We start from the raw sequence: 16118 nt of genomic DNA, 5'->3' as shown, positions 1-16118 counted from the left end.
TGAGGTTTATTTTATTCAGATAGGATCTTGTGACCTGATGTACCCTACATGGCTGAGCCCCAGAAGTATTTAATCTGTTTAGTTTTACGTTGTCTCACTGATGCATTGACAAAATGATCAGGTACGACCAGAACTGCAGTGCTCTTCGGGAATACCTTTTTAGTCAGGAAGATTTGTTTTGAACTCTTAATTAGTCCAGGAAATCGGTGTGAATCACCAGAGAGAGATGTACTCCAAAGCACTTGTTCCCTACGTATTGCCGCCTGGCATTTGCGCAAGTGCTGCGAGTGTGTGAGGGGCTGAAATGCTGAAGTGATAATGACTCAAACAATTGGCCATTTGCAAAAGCAGCGGGTGCTCTGATGAGGCCGGATTTGTGCCCCACGACCGAAGGGGAGGGGGAGAGCTTTTGAAGCTGCGTAAGATCGCGCCAGGTGCAGAGGGGGTGAGCACCCATCACCAGAGATCACCACGACAAATCAACCTTTGTTTAGCAACAAGATGAGTTTTGAACCAGATAAGGGAGAAGACCGATAAGAAGCAGATCTTGTGAGATGGGATAATACTTTTTATCCTGTATGGTGATATCTGTCCTCTCCATTTTCTACTCTTATCCTTTATTCCTCTTTCTTTCTTTTTCTTCTGTATTTTCTTAAGTGTAATCTTGATGCTTTTATATTGTTTCATTCCTATAGATAATAACCGATACGGCTACATACCTCTTTCCCACTGTTGAAATTGATACAACTTTAAAAATTTTTTTTGTAGCTTTGGTCAGGGGTTTGTTCGCCTTTGCCCAGGGGGAGGGGAATTGAAGTTTCTCTTCAAAAGACCCTGTTCACCGGGTGAGGTCTGATGAGTTTAACATCTACAGATTGGGAGTAGCCAGAAGATGCACAGGAAATAAACGAACATTAAGGGGCATTACCCCCCTGGTGCTGTCGGAGACACCTGGTCTGGGAAAAGATTGATAAGAGAACCAAGGAATGAGGACCTGATTAGCATCGAAGGGGAAGGGATCAATAACCAATAGGAGATTGAACACTGAGAACTGTGTAATTTGAGTGAATGTGAATTTCTTTGGGTTTTTTTTCTGTGTAAATAGGTGAAAAGTCTGGTAAAGAACCGTATATGATGGAATGATTTTCACTGCACAACCCGGACATGTGTGGATGAAATAATTTCTATTGCACATCTGACTCAGAATAACACCCTGCCCAGAATAAAGTAATGCCTAATTCTCTAACACTGAAAAGATGTTGTTGGAGAGTTTCTGGTTTTCCCATAGTTTCAGTGGCACCACTGCAACCAAATTGTTCTAAAATAAACCTGCCACACATAAATATATGTATTTATACATAACCAGTCATTCGGTGTCATTTCACTCTAATCCGTCCCAAGGGATCTATTAACAAGAACCTCAGTTACCTCACCTTCAGGGGTGGGTTGTAACAGAGTGGTCCTGTTGTCCTTGCCCTTTGCTTTAAGAAATTTGTGAATCTATATAAAGATGATACAGAGGCTGCCTAGAGAAACTGTGACATACAAAACAGTATGAAACAGCAAAAGTACCATTTAAAACCTCAAGTTTCAGTGAATTATCCTTAGTATCTAAGTCTGGATAGCAAGAAGCATCTCCAAATGCATGGTTTGGAAAAGATGTTGGTGCTAAGATGTATTCACACATCATGCAATTGCCAGCTTGTGAAGAAAAGCAGCTCAGATTTTTACAGGTGGTAGTTTGAAAAGAAAAAGACTGAATTCTGGAAGTAGCAGGAATCTTACCAGTGCTGGATTTGAGGAGATACCAGAAGCCATTATCCTGTGAGTAGGTGTGATTTCAGACCTTGCTGACTGGAAGTCAGTAAACTCTGCCTGTGAAAGTCATTGGTAAAATAAAAGTAATTATATTTACTTTCAAAAAATGTAGGAATTGGTGTATACAGAGTGTTTTTCAGTGAAAAACTTGAGTTAGCTGTTCATTTACTCCAGGTGAATGCTGTCTTTATTTGAATAGCTTCATCAGGTGCACTTCTGTAGCTGAACTCATGGTATTCTACAATATATGAATGATAAATATATTTATAGCAAATACTGCTTGAAGCAGTAGAAAGAGGGTGTTTTCTGATGCTGCTCGGTGCTTAATCTATTGTACTGAACAAGTCCATGTTATCTAGCTGTAGAATCAGCCAAAGGAAAATATGCTCACATGCTGTTTAATGAACTGTTTGAAGACTACTCCAATGCTCTGAGACCAGTGGAAGACACAGATAAAGTACTGAATGTCACCCTTCAGATCACATTGTCCCAAATTAAAGACATGGTGAGTAAAAGCACAGTTCTGTTTTTCTAAAATTATGCAGAAATATACTAGGTGTAAGCCTTTTGTTTGGAATAGGAAGAGCAGCCTTCATTTTGTTGTCACAGCTTCAGAAATGCTTCCTCACGGGCGGGGGAGGGGGGTGTGTCCTGTTCCCCGTTTTTTTGTAGATTCCACTCTGGTTGCAACACTTAAGGCTTCCATTATAAGTCTGGAAACTTAGATCTGCTGAATTTTTAAGACTTCTTTTGTAGTTAGGTGCTGGTATCACACCCTCCAGGCAACCACTGCTGAGTTTTAAATACAGCAAATGCTTTTTCTAAGATGCAATTAATTTCTTCATAAAATCCCTAAAATTAGCCTTCAGTAATTTTTATAAATATGGTTCTCTAGATATACTTTTAAGGCAAAAGAAAATGTGTCTGCAGGGAGAAAGGAAGATTATTTTTGTGACTTCTGAATTATAATTTCAAGGCCTCGCCAAGCTTTCAAAGGATTTCTTAGCCTGAATCTGTTAGCTGTTTGCTATTCTGAAACTTGCAAAAGGAAATTAGGAAGATACTGGGAGCCTTAGACACTGATTAAAACTAGGGAGGGTGCTGAGAGAAGAAGGTTTGCACAAGCAAAAGTCCAAACCAGTGATTTCCCTGTACAGTGTATGGGCCTAGATGCCTGTCTGAGAATTATTTTGTGGCCTGTCAGTATTCTGGCCTGTTTTGAGCACTACATCAAAGCCATATCACAAATGCTGTCTGCGTCTAAGATGTCATTTTGTCACCTTCAGCTAGAAATATCTCTACATTTTTATGCAGGATGAAAGGAACCAGATTTTGTCAGCTTACTTATGGATTCGACAAAGCTGGTATGATGCATACCTCAGATGGGACAAAGATAAATATGATGGGTTGGATTCTATCAGGATTCCAAGCAATTTGGTTTGGAGACCAGATATTGTCCTATATAACAAGTGAGTGTGGCTGGAGAAAATCAGCTTGCATATTTGAGGGAGGGAGGGGGTTAAAGGAGCAACTGGCCCACAGGGTCTAAACTTTCATCACTACCTTACCTTAGCAAGGGGTATGTTTGTTGCCTTAACACTTGTTGTTGATAATCTAAATATTTTGCAATAAAGCTATAGACAAGATCTGAAAATTATGCTACACAACAAAGCTATTCTGAATTTCTCTGCACTGAGAATTGAATACCCTGGCTGTCTGTGGTGCTTTCTGCTGAGGCTCCTAGGAAGTTCTGGAAGATTGTCCACAAAAAACTGATACACAAAGGCTGCACTCCTTGTCTGCTCTCCCAGGCCAATAATGACCAGCAGATTGTTTTCATTTTTAATGGACTCTTATCCTACTGTATCCCGTTTGAGGTCAAGTTGGAAGAAGCTATGGCCAACGAATACAACATAATTTAGCAGCACTGACGTTTGGCATTCATGGGCACTCATATCTGTAAATAATCGTTAATAGTAGGTTCCTACTAAAATTCAGTGTAAATATGATTTCAGAAGCATGCTTTTAATGGTGCAAAAGGAGGGTCTTCCCCCTTGCTCACCTTCTCTGGCCCACACTCTTAAGTTGTTGTGTCTCAATCCTGATTGTCATTTTTCTGTCTTTTAGGGCTGATGATGACTTTTCAGAACCAGTAAATACTAATGTAGTGCTGAGATATGATGGAAAAATCACTTGGGATGCACCTGCTATCACAAAGAGTTCATGTGTAGTGGATGTGTCTTATTTTCCTTTTGACAGCCAGCAGTGCAACCTTACCTTTGGGTCCTGGACCTATAATGGTAATCAGGTAGACATCATCAATTCTCTTGATAGTGGTGACCTCTCTGACTTCATAGAAGATGTGGAATGGGAGATTCATGGTATGCCAGCAGTTAAGAATGTTATCACTTACGGCTGCTGCTCTGAGCCTTATCCAGATGTGACCTTCACACTGATTTTGAAAAGGAAGTCCTCTTTCTACATATTTAATCTGTTGCTTCCCTGTATTTTGATCTCTTTCCTGGCCCCACTGGGATTTTATCTCCCTGCAGACTCTGGTGAGAAAGTGTCTCTGGGTGTTACAGTTCTTCTTGCTCTGACTGTGTTCCAGCTGATGGTTGCAGAGATCATGCCCCCATCTGAAAATGTACCTTTGATAGGTGAGCTTTACAAGCTTTGTCTTTAAGCATGACTCACTAACAGCAGGGCTGCATGTCAGGGAATCTGTATGTAATTTGTGATTTCTGGGAAGATTTTTGAAACATAGTGAAGTACTTAAAATGTGTGTGGAATTTGTATACGTATGCTGCAGTTTTTAAAAGTTATTTTGTGTTTATTTTAAATTATACATTAACTAGCTATTTTATATTTATTAAATATAGCTAGATGTTTAGAATTATGGTATCACATCTTGAAATAAAGCTAGTAATGGAAGACAATTTTAGAACTAACACATTAAATGTAATCAAGACCTATAAGCATGAGGTCAGACTGTTTCAAGATATGTTTCTGTCAGATCCAGATGGTTGGATGGCCTAGCTGGCATATTCACAGTTGACTTAATATCTGACAATTGCTACATTGGATTATAGTTCCTGGTAATCCATTATGCTGAAATTTAATTTATGTCTAGGAGTTCAGAAAACTTCATGTGTAATGAAAGGCACCTAGCTTCAGTCTGTTTTCTCTATTCTCACACTCTCCCTTGCCATCCTTTCCAATCCCTTCGAAAATGGGCTCAGATCACACTTGTCTGTGTCATGTCCTGTGTCATTGCTGTCAGCCCTCGCTTTTCCTGTGGAGGCTGCAGAGCAGGGCTGGGAGCTGCCTCTCTGCGTAGGTTGGCTGGGTGGTCAGCTGTGTACTTCAGTTGCCAAAAGCAAGGGCAGAGGAGCACAGCTTGTATTCACTTCAGCTTGCCACCCTTCAGCTCTGACCTCTGAGCTGGCAGCACACTGGTTGTGGATACCAGCAAGGTCTGGATATTCACTGATGTGTGTGAGTGTGAAAGAATGGATCTGCTGGTGTGGGGTGCACCAATAGCTCAAACAAAGTGTTGTCATCACTGTTGTTAATACATGAGGAAGTGGGATTTCCAAGGTGCCATGTGAAGCCATTGGCATGGGGATTTTGCAGACACTAGGAAAAGAGCAAGGCTCTTGAGAAACATTTTTGAGCTGCTTTCTGAATGGATGTGTTTCAAGAAATCAGAGGGTTTAGTTGCAAATATTTATCATGCTCATGCAGTAGTCACTTACTCATCTGATAAAGACAAGCCAGTAATGAGAATGAGATTTTATTTTAATGGCTTTGATCTTTGCTTTTAAATGGTAAATTATGATCTAAGAGAATTGGGGTGATTAAAAATGTTTCACTTGCATTTATGCTTAACACTAAGTTGTCACACTGTTACTTCTCATTGAATTTTTTTATTAGGGTAGCATCTTTAATATGATTTTATTTTGTGTTCCAGGAAAGTACTACATAGCAACCATGACCATGATCACAGCTTCCACTGCATTGACAATCATTATAATGAATCTCCATCATTGTGGCTCAGAAGCAAAGCCTGTTCCACAATGGGCCAAGGTGGTTATTTTGGACTATATGTCAAAAATCTTTTTTGTTTATGATGTGGGTGAAAATTGCACAAGTCCAAAAAGAGAGGAGGAAGAAGAACGTAGGTTAGAGGGGGATGATGGGTGTCAGAGGAGGCACAAAGAGGTAAGGAGTCCTCTTTCCAATAGGAATGATGACTGTAATCTCAAGGAGAAGCTCAATGGAAATTGGAATAAAAGCTATGGAGTTCATGATGAAAATGTTAGGGAGACTGTTAATTGCTGTTCTTGTTACAAAATGCTGATTAAAAATATCGAGTATATTGCTAATTGTGTTAGAGACCATAAAGCAAACCGGGCCAAAGGAATTGAGTGGAAAAAAGTTGCAAAAGTGATGGATAGGTTTTTCATGTGGATTTTCTTTATCATGGTGTTCTTTATGAGTGTGCTGATCATTGGGAAGGCTGCTTAACTGAAAATGAATATGTTCCTTTTGTAAATCTGAATATTCTCTGTTTGTTTAGGTGGAGTTCTGTGACAGGGGTGCTTCTGAGATCTTTGTCTTGCATTCTGTAACAATAAAGAAATTGATTCTGTAGGCTGTGACAGTGAGTCCAGACACTGCATAACTGAGGACTTTGCTGGTGACTGTCCTTGCCTTTTAGCATGGGTGTGCTGATGAGGCTGCAGGATAAGCTGTCAGTGTTCCACCTTGGTGAGCGGTGGCCATGACTTCAGGCTGTCTAGGCCAGAGCATTGCAGCAGTGGAGCAGACAGCCTAGCAGGGAGCACTGTATTCACAGGGCTGCATCTCCGCACCTTGTAATTTGATCAGCCCTTTCTCTCTTCCAGGGGGGAAAAAAAAGTGTATTTGTGACATGGTGACATTTTCTGGAGATCATCCCTTCATGGCATTACCTTTTTTCCTTTTGTTTTTAGTTTGTCTTGAAAACTTACATTTTTTGTTACAGCTCACTGATCACTGTTCCTATCATTTCATAGGCTCTACGTCTATCTGCTGTGCCTTTAGCTTCCAATATGGTTGAGCTTAACTGAATATGACCTTCCTCTTTTTCGTTTCCTGCTGCTGAGTGTTACTGTATTGTCACCATGGCTTCAGTAAGCCAGAGAGCCAGGGTTTCTGCTCACTGAGTCAGAGGGCCTCTCTTCAATTCTTTCTCTTGAGCCTAATAATTGGAAGAACTTCTCCCATCCTTCCTACATGTCTCATTGCCCTGGGCACTTGTGTAAGATGTGCCTTTAAATGTTACTTGAGACTGCTAAAATAGGAGGCTGTGACTTCTGTCTTCGCTCATTTTATTTACTACCAGTGTTCACCCCTTGTGTCCCTTGTCCACTCTTACATGCTCCTTAATACTTAAATTTTAAACAGTTTACAGGAATGCCAAGGTTGCTCTGTGCATTACTTAGCGCAAAATCATGATCTTACAGACTAATTAAAGTAGTGCCATAATCAACACTCCTTGCTCAACCCCTTAGTACTTACATGTATGGGAAAACGTTTGTTGCTTACAACACCAAAAACCCCTCTTCTGTGTGTTAATTTCTGTTAACCCTCTCACACTGATAGAGCTCTGGAGGATGTCTCTTGTAGTAAAGTAAGAAACCAGTATCCCGGGCATGCCCATGGCAAATAAATTGCTTTTGCAAAGCACCCTGAACTTTGAAACCATGATATTCTAGATGCAGTGGGAGAGGCAGAATGGCATTGTAATGGATCCCAGTCAAAAGTTCATGTGATAAAACTCACTTTCATAATTGTTGGAGTTAACAGGAGCATACCTGTGAATCAGTAACTTAAGAGCAAGGAGCTGAACTGGTAAAGTGATGCAGTTGTTATGCCCAAATTTACTGGAAGAGAGGGAATTGTTCTTTTAATTTTGATGATGTAAATGATGCATTGAATTGCTAATGGCAGGTTTTCTTTTGTGTGGAATAATTAACACTGTAAACTTATCTGGATTCTCATACATAATGCAAGCCTTAAAGTCCAGGTTTTAGTGTAAAGCTAAACTGGTTGCCTAGCCAAGAATAAACTCAGTATGTGGAAAAAGTCTCAAGTGTGTTCCCCGTGTATTATCAGTTCCCACTCAACCAGGGTAACTTTGAGTAGCTCCTTTAGAAGACAAGCTGTTCATTTTCATTCACTGTGCAGAAAAAAGATTGCATCAATTTGCCACGTAGTTCAGGGTTTGGCACTTACACTGCCTGCTTGAGGAAACTGGTTTGCTCATTGTTGTGGAAAAATTATTGTCTGTAAAGCTGAGGGAGCAAGGTATTTAAAGATAAGGGTAAAATATTCAGAACAAGAGTCTTCAGCATGGAAAACTGACGACCAAGGGTTTTTTTAAGGCTTATGGGTGGCATAAAGAGTTACTGTTCACAGGAACTGGGTACATGAAGTGTACACAGTGTGTGGCAGTGGAGGAGTCTGTACAACATACGAGAAGGCTGAGGAGCTCTTTGCAACAGGATTGGTGAATGCCAAAAGATCATATGGATTTAAAGACTTAAGGGAAAAAGTAGAAAAATCTATTGGCATACTTCTAAATACAGTCACCAAGTGTTGAAAGGAAGAGCAATGTTTTAGGAATTCATGACTACAAGCTCTTCACTGCTCTTCATCCTGCTGGTGGCACCCACTGGAGGCAGCCTCGGGGTTTAGACAGCTCTTTAGTCTGACTCAGAGTATCTTTCTTAGAAATTCAGGTATTGTCCATGTCATTCTGTTCAAAACAAGCTGCCGCAGTTGTGGGCTTCCCATGTGTAATGGAAAGTTTGCAATCATAGGTGGATTGTGGGAGTCTATCATGCTGGTGCTTTTCAGTACTCTGCACACTTGGATGATGATGTTGAAATCATGATTTGCAATTCCCTAGTATTTTTATGTGAATATGTGATGGTATTGAAGAAATATCTTTCTTGCACAAATATGATTTGAAAAATAGTTCTAACTATTTGAACCAATTAACTATTAAACTTTCTTTTTAGTTGTTATCTTTTTCTTTGGATCACCAGACATTCTCAAGTGGGTTTTCTGCCCTTTATTTACATATGGTGATTTTTCTTGATCTTGTAAGAAAAACTTTTCCATTTTTAGTTCATAAGAGCCCTGGATTTGATAAAGATTGTGAGCAACAGATGATGAGTGCCAGTAGAAGCTGGTCCTTGAATTTTTGTGATGCTAGGACCTTCGAGTCACATCTTTGGACTTGATCATATTTCAGGGTAAAAAGCAAAATGTGACACTGCATGGCCATGATTCTGGTGACAGGGCTGACCCAAGGCCCATGCTACTGCCATACAAGGGCTACCTGTTTAAAGCTAGCTCAGGAGTTTCCAGCTAAACGGTAGGGACAGTAGCTTAGGTCTTAATGTTTGCAGAATCACAGAATCATTTAGGTTGGAAAAGACCTCTGAGATCATCGAGTCCAACCTTTGACTGATCACCAGCCTTGTCAACTACTCCATGGCACCAAGTGTAATGTACAGTGGTTGAACACCTCCAGAGAGGGTGACTGCGCCACCTCCCAGGGCAGTTCATGTCAGTGCTTGGCAACCCTTTCCATGAAGAAATTTTGTCAAGAAGAAACTTGCTCTAAATCAACCTTGTGTGTTAGTAGGCAGAACTGTACATGACAGCTCTAGTGCTAAGTGAGGCAGGAGTGTTTAATCTATTTGTCTTTGTCTCTTCCTCTTTCCTTTGTGTGCCTAGTGCTTAGATCGAGTAATTTTTGAGGAAGATTAAATCCAGAAATTATTAATAACTATGATTATAGTAATAGAAAATTAGCTATTTATGCAGAGTAACTCTGCTTACCATGAAGGCAGTGGGGTGACTTTATATTTACTGAGGAAGACAATGATGCTGCAAAAATACTGTTTTTGATCTGTGTGCTGCAGAGGCCTTTCAGGGATGAGCTGACAGATTCTTTTGTTGTACCACCTCTTGGCAGAGAGATCAACTCTCCTTTCTTGTACTGAGTCACTGCAGTGTTGAAATGAGGAAAAAATATAAGCTGTCTCTTGTGATGCCTTCACTGCTCTTTTCACAAGCAGAATTGCAGAGCTGAAGTGTAATGGGGTGTTGGGATGTTGAATTTTCAGTGGTGCAGAAAGGTAGAAGATGGCCTTTCCTAACCTAGGAAACACCATTGTGTTCATGGAAATTGAAGTGTGAGGATTCAGACTAAACCAAAAAGGATCATCCTGAACCATAAATGACATCCTGAGACACAGAAGAGGTTTTTCCAATGTTTCAAGAATTCAGATGTCACATTCTGAGCATCTACATGTTTTGTCCACTGGTTAGCAATGCTTGGTTCTCTGACACTGCCAGGATTATGGTAAGTGTTTCAAGAGTCATTTCCCAAGAAATGCAGGAGTGTGGCAAGAATTCCTGATTCTGCATCAGTCCCAATATGAGAAGCTGAAGACCTGAATGTGATTGTTTTGGAGACGGAAAAAGGAGACTATGGGGTGAAAGGCAACTCCTCTCATTCTGTTTATAGAACTGGGAAGAATCCATCTTTTCTTACAAAGTTCTGTTACTCATTGAGGAAAAGAATATATTGACTCTTGTTTTCTTTCTTAAAATCTTTTCATCAGTGACAGTATATAGGACCAAAGGTGACCTTTGGAGTTTGTGTGCAGCCACCTCCATTGTACTTGCAGGCAGAGTGAGTGAACTAGAGCTCAATTCAAGGAGGAGAGAAAGCTGAACATCTCTTTTCTCACTGTTCTCTGAAGTCTACTAAAAAGGAGAAATCTTTCTTCTGTGTTAGAGACAAGTCCAACTCTGTGGTAGGGACCAGAGGTAGTGGAGGTGTTTGTATTCAGTTTGTGCTGTGCAAATTAGGGCTTCATTGTCTCCAGACACCTTGTAAGAGCTCCATTCTTACCCTTGCAGTAAGGAATGACAGAGATAGCAAGTACCTAGCTCAGTTTTGTTCTTATGTCTGTCTTTCTAAATACTTCTGTGCATTTGATTCCTAGTCTGTAGGCCACAGACCTCTGAAGATCTGCAAGGCCACCAGGAATGCACTGCACCACAAAGGTGAGTGTCTCGGGTGGTGCCTTCTGGTTACCTGGGGTGCAGGGATGGACCTCGGTAGTGAACTAAGACATGCCTGAGTCACATGAGTTTCTTTGTCTGCCCATGACAGTGCTGTATGTTCTGTCAGGTGTAGTTCTGGCCATTGTGTTTGAGAAGGCAATCCTGAGGTACCTTTGCAGCAGGATGAAATACAAATCTAACTGTAGAGGGTGGGATGTAAGCTGATGGGGAGCATAGCAGGGTGGAGAACATGGTCTGTGCAAAAGCTGGCATCTGGAACTGCCTTGGTCTCTTCTTGGGTACTCCTGCTTCAGAGTATAAGTCCATCTAGTGAACTTCCAGAAAACGCAAATCGAGATTAAAAAAGGGGCATCTGCAATTTCAAATAGGGTTTTTATTCTACTTTCTGAAGACATTTATTTAAAATGTGATTCAGTACTACCTTGTAAGTAACCCATCTAGGATTATGGGTTTTTCTGGGGAGCAGGTATTGCTGTTTGTTTCCTCTACCATTATCATGTTCTGTGTCTTGACATTCACACAGCTACTCACAATAAATCTTTACCTTTATTTTAAAAGAACTTGAAACATATTTATATGTCATTATTTTTATTCCTATCACTCTTCATCGAACAAGATTTTATCTATGGTGTTGGGAATTGCTGGGGAGACTGCACACCACAGTCTTTCCTGGTTTTCACTTTGGTTTGAGGAATGCACTAGTTTTGATTAATTTAAATGCAGTGACAGAGATGGCAAAAGTTGAGCAAAAAATCACATGCTTTTAAAAAAGTTACTTAAACCTAACCCAGATTATTGTAGGCAGAGTGTTTCAGTGAATAAAATGATTAGACTGGGATTCACTGGGTGTTTGCTTGTTATGTGTCTGTCACCACTAACAGACAAGTTGATTAATAGTGGTCTTAAATACTGTATAATCACATCATGTTCTGGTTTTGTTTGCTTTTGAATTCTCCATTAGCATGCTTAACAACAAGTTAGCAGAAAATTTTTGAGACAATATAATGTGAACAAGTAAAGAATGATAGCATCATTAATGTGCACATCTGCATGGTTCTGTTGTTAGCGTGCCATAGATAACTAATAGATCTGGCTCTTTTATTCATTCTGTATTTTCAGTTCTAGCTGAGCCCTACCAAGCTGCTCACTACATTTCAGTGATAGGAGTGCCTTTTGTTAGTGTTTCACTGTAGCAGAAGTGGACTCTAACAATAAAGTTCAATAGATGGTAAAGTCATCTGAAGTAGCCTCCAGAAGTTAGAAAAGACCTTTACAGATAAAGCATTTGGCTAGAATGTAGAGTCCATGTTCAATGGGGATGAAAGGGATGGTTTGACTTCCATAGGGCCACAGCTGTTTAGAGGATGGCAGCAGACACAGCTGTGTTGCAAAATAATGCTACATAATGATAGCAAAATGAAGGTGACGAAAGACACGGGAAAAAATCACTAAACATGAGGTGGAAAATATAAAACCACTGAGACTATTGTTCAGCACCTGTGAGTTCACTAGAGCATGCTCAAGCTGTGGGATAGCTACTTTCATTTTACATCCCATTCACTGGCCAGCCTGTGTCCAGGGGTGGACTGTCAGCAACCCGTGGGTTGTACCGCAGCAGTGGGTCTGTTGTGGGGTAGGGGGTTACTGTCTCAGTCAAGGACAAGAGTGCCAGCTTATCCTGAATTGCAATGATGTGTCCAAGCCTTCACTAGCTTGATGAATAGGTGGGACCCTGAGGACCCACTGTCATCACCTACTGGTAAAGTGGTTCCACTTCATCTCCCTGCTCAGTTCCCAAAGGTAAGTGTCTGGTGGCCTTCAGTATGAAGATTATGACTTGCATGGTCCGGGATCTTGGCTTTCTCTGGGCTACTTCATAGCACTAAGTTCCTTCTGGCACCATGATTATTCAAATAATTTTCTGTCCAGCTCACCCACTTTCTCACAGAAAGTTGCTAGCTTCCTCCCCAGGAGGCCTGACATGGTTCACAGCTGCTTTAACTGTATTGTCCTGTCTTGCAGGTTGTGCCGACTTTTGATTAGCATTTTAATATTCTAGGTGAATGCCAGCAAGGTATCTGTGGTGAATTAAATTTCTGTTGCTTTTATCTACTGTTTTTAACATAGCTGAAAACAGAATGGTGGTCACTATATAATCTCTTTCCTCATAGATAAAGGATGAGAGTTTATGAAAAACTTTATGAAAAAGACGTAACACAAACATCCCAAACCCAAGGGTGAACTGGCTTCTCCCCCCCTTGCACTGAAACACTAGTGGAGTGCAAATGACCTCAGGGGTATGTTGCTCAGGTATGGGCAAAACTCAGCCACCTTTAGGGTACACTGCCTCAGTTCTGCTTTGGAATGCCATGTTCACTACCCTGCAGAGGTTGTTTGAACTGCAACAAATAGTATTCTCAGCACCATGGTTTGAAGTGGAGTGGGCTGGGTAAGTGTGTTACTTGGCGTCAGTACCCTTGAGCTCCATGAATTCTCAGCAGTGCTTCAAGCAAGCAAGTTTTGTGTCTCTAGGAGCATTATACTGGGACCCTAGATTCTTGAGGCACCAGCAGCAAACCAGTCTGGGGGTCCTGCCCTCAGGGGAATGGTGGAGCGGTGAAGCGTGTTGGAAAGAATGAGTCCAGGGCCCAAGTACCTCAGCTGTGAAAGCACCTTGCAAAAGTTCCTTCTGAGGACTTAGTTCCTTACCTAAATTCTGAGACCTCTAGGGGTCATACAAGTGCTGTTCTTGTTGCTGGGGTGCCGCTCTTAACCCTGAATGTGCTGTTTTCTCCGAGACGCAGCAAGTGAGGTAGCCTTGTTAGCACAGCTGACCCTGTTAATCCTTTATTGAGGACTAAGTAAATGGAGAATTCTAGCCTATGGGCAAGTGCAAAGACTGCTATTCTGGAAGGCTGCTTCATTACTTCCTCAGAAGCCATGCTTTAATTTATAGTGCGATTCAGGGGCTAATAGCCTTAGGAATAGATCTGATTTGAGGCAGGCTGTTAGTCCTCGAAGTACTGCAGGTTGAAGGTCTCATGAGCAGTGGAGGTTGGTCAGAATAGTCTGGTATATTGCTGGGACCAAGGGAGAATGGCTGCTGGAGGCATTGGGAGCTATGGCAGGAGGAACCTGAGCCCCTGGCAAGGTTGTGGAGTTAATTTTCCCCATATGAAATTAATTTTCCTCACAAAGCTGTGCTTTGCATTGGTAGCTAGAAAAGTGTGGATAACACCCCAGAGTTTTGGCTGCTGCTGAGCAGCACTTCACTGCATCAAGGCCGTCTCTCCAACATTCACCTTGCCCAGGAGGCTGGAGCTGGGCATGATTTTGGAAAGGACAAAGCCAGGGCCGCTGACCTACTGACCAAAGGATATTCCATAATGTAAGACATCTGCTCATCTATAAAAGCAATGAGAAAGGAGGAAGGCAGGGTGATGGTTGGGAGGGGGTGGGGGATTTTTCTTCCATAGCAACTGCTACACGCACTGAAGCCTTACTTCCCAGGAAAAAGCTGGACATCACCTCCTGATGGGACGTAGTGGATAAATCTTTTTTCTCCTTTGCTTCCATGCATAGCCTTATTAACCGGCTGTTATCCTGGTCTATGGGGGGTTTTGTTTCCATCTTATTTTCTCCCTCCCTGTTCTGCTGAGGAGGGGAATGATAAGAGTGACTTAGTGGGCACTTAGTGGGCAAGGGTCAATCCACCATACCAACTTAAACTTTCACTGTTGCATCAGACTACCATCCTCCGGAGGATTCCTGGAGTGTAGAGACTCTGCAACTGCTCTTGTGAGGTAATAAATGTAATAAGGCAGCGTTGGAGGTAATTTGGTCCAGTTCAAGAGACCCAGAGCACTTTAACTGGTGCCTGGTTTATTCTCTAACCTTCCCCCATGATGCTGTTTCCATTGTAGCTGCTTATGTGCTTTGTAGGTGGTCCTCCTGAGCCCAGCCAGGCAGGTGACTCCTTCCCCTTCCCTCTCCATCCCAGAGGGACTCATATCTGAAGCTCTCCCTGCACATGGCAGAGGGGAGGAGGCAGTGCTGCTGAGCAGACAGGATGGCTGCAGACACTACCAGACTCTGTCATCAGTCTAGCTGTATTTGCTTGAATGGTGATATGACCTGCTTGGGGGGAAGGACTTAATCTTGTGCAGCAGCAAAACATCACTTCCACTGTGCTGCAGCTGTGACTGTTACATTGCTCTTCTGTAACTTGTATTTTCTTTTAAAAACCCACAAACAGAAAAAATAGCTGGAACAAGAAAGTAAATGTTAATCAGATCTGTATCAATATTGTCTTAAATCCATTAATTACACAAAGCCCTGCCTATAGAGAAGGAGCATGGCACAATTATTGATTTCAGAAATTCCTGTCCTTACAGGACATCAGAAAAGTTACAAGCAATGAACTCAAATGAAGGAAACCTTGTGGGGTGCAGTGGGACCTAAAATTGCAGGTTTTGTACATAGGTGATGGGGCTTTATCACAGATTGGAGAGAACCAATGGGCAGATCTGCAGTGGTATGGCACCTAGTTCTAATGAGATGCTTATTTAAAGATGAGACATCAAAGTATGATTATAGCTCTGGGCCATGGTCCTGCTGCTGCTGGCCTTGCTGTGACTGAGGCCTGCTCTTGTGGCTTGTGTAGCAGCAAGCACCCAAAGTTTTTTCTTTAGCAGGATGTATGAATAAATTGCTCTAGATGGGGGTGAATACAGGACAGAACAGAATGATACTGGTTTTTTTTCATTTCCTGCTTCACTGTGTTTAGTGGAGGTGCTTAGCTAGGACACTGTGTATTGGCAGTGATTTCCCAACTCCTTTTACTTAACAACCACAGCTTTTTTTCTTTCAAGATTAAGCATCTCTTGACAAGTTTAGAGATCACATTTGTAGAAATAGAGCATCATGCTAGAATAGCTGCTTTGGTTAAGCTCTGGGTCCTGCTGAGGTGCTTCATGCCCTGGTAGCAGGACCATCACTTTGAAGGTATCCCACAAGTGTGTCAGGCTTACCTACAGCTCTGCAGTTCTCAGCGTTGACCCTTCAGGTGCACCCAGCATTATTGCTGAATAAACAAACACAGGCAATTTCTATTACAGAGATAAAGATTACTCTTAAAATGGATT

At 41.6% G+C, this 16118-nt stretch overlaps 1 protein-coding gene across 1 annotated transcript; it reads left to right on the top strand.

Moving 5' to 3' along the window:
* The first annotated feature begins 2112 nt into the window (after nucleotides 1–2112).
* CHRNA9 (cholinergic receptor nicotinic alpha 9 subunit) lies at nucleotides 2113–7928 on the top strand. The gene is made up of 4 exons (XM_042053760.1): nucleotides 2113–2323; nucleotides 3133–3287; nucleotides 3946–4478; nucleotides 5792–7928. The coding sequence occupies exons 1-4, from the start codon at nucleotides 2210–2212 to the stop codon at nucleotides 6346–6348; spliced, it is 1359 nt and encodes a 452-aa protein (XP_041909694.1). The 5' UTR covers nucleotides 2113–2209; the 3' UTR covers nucleotides 6349–7928.
* Nucleotides 7929–16118: the final 8190 nt, after the last annotated feature.

Source organism: Corvus kubaryi, unplaced genomic scaffold, assembly GCF_017639235.1.
Source record: "Corvus kubaryi isolate FWS band 111438036 unplaced genomic scaffold, C.kubaryi_AGA036_p1.0 split1-131, whole genome shotgun sequence".
Lineage (NCBI taxonomy): Eukaryota > Metazoa > Chordata > Aves > Passeriformes > Corvidae > Corvus > Corvus kubaryi.
This window is presented reverse-complemented; position numbering and strand designations above follow the sequence as displayed.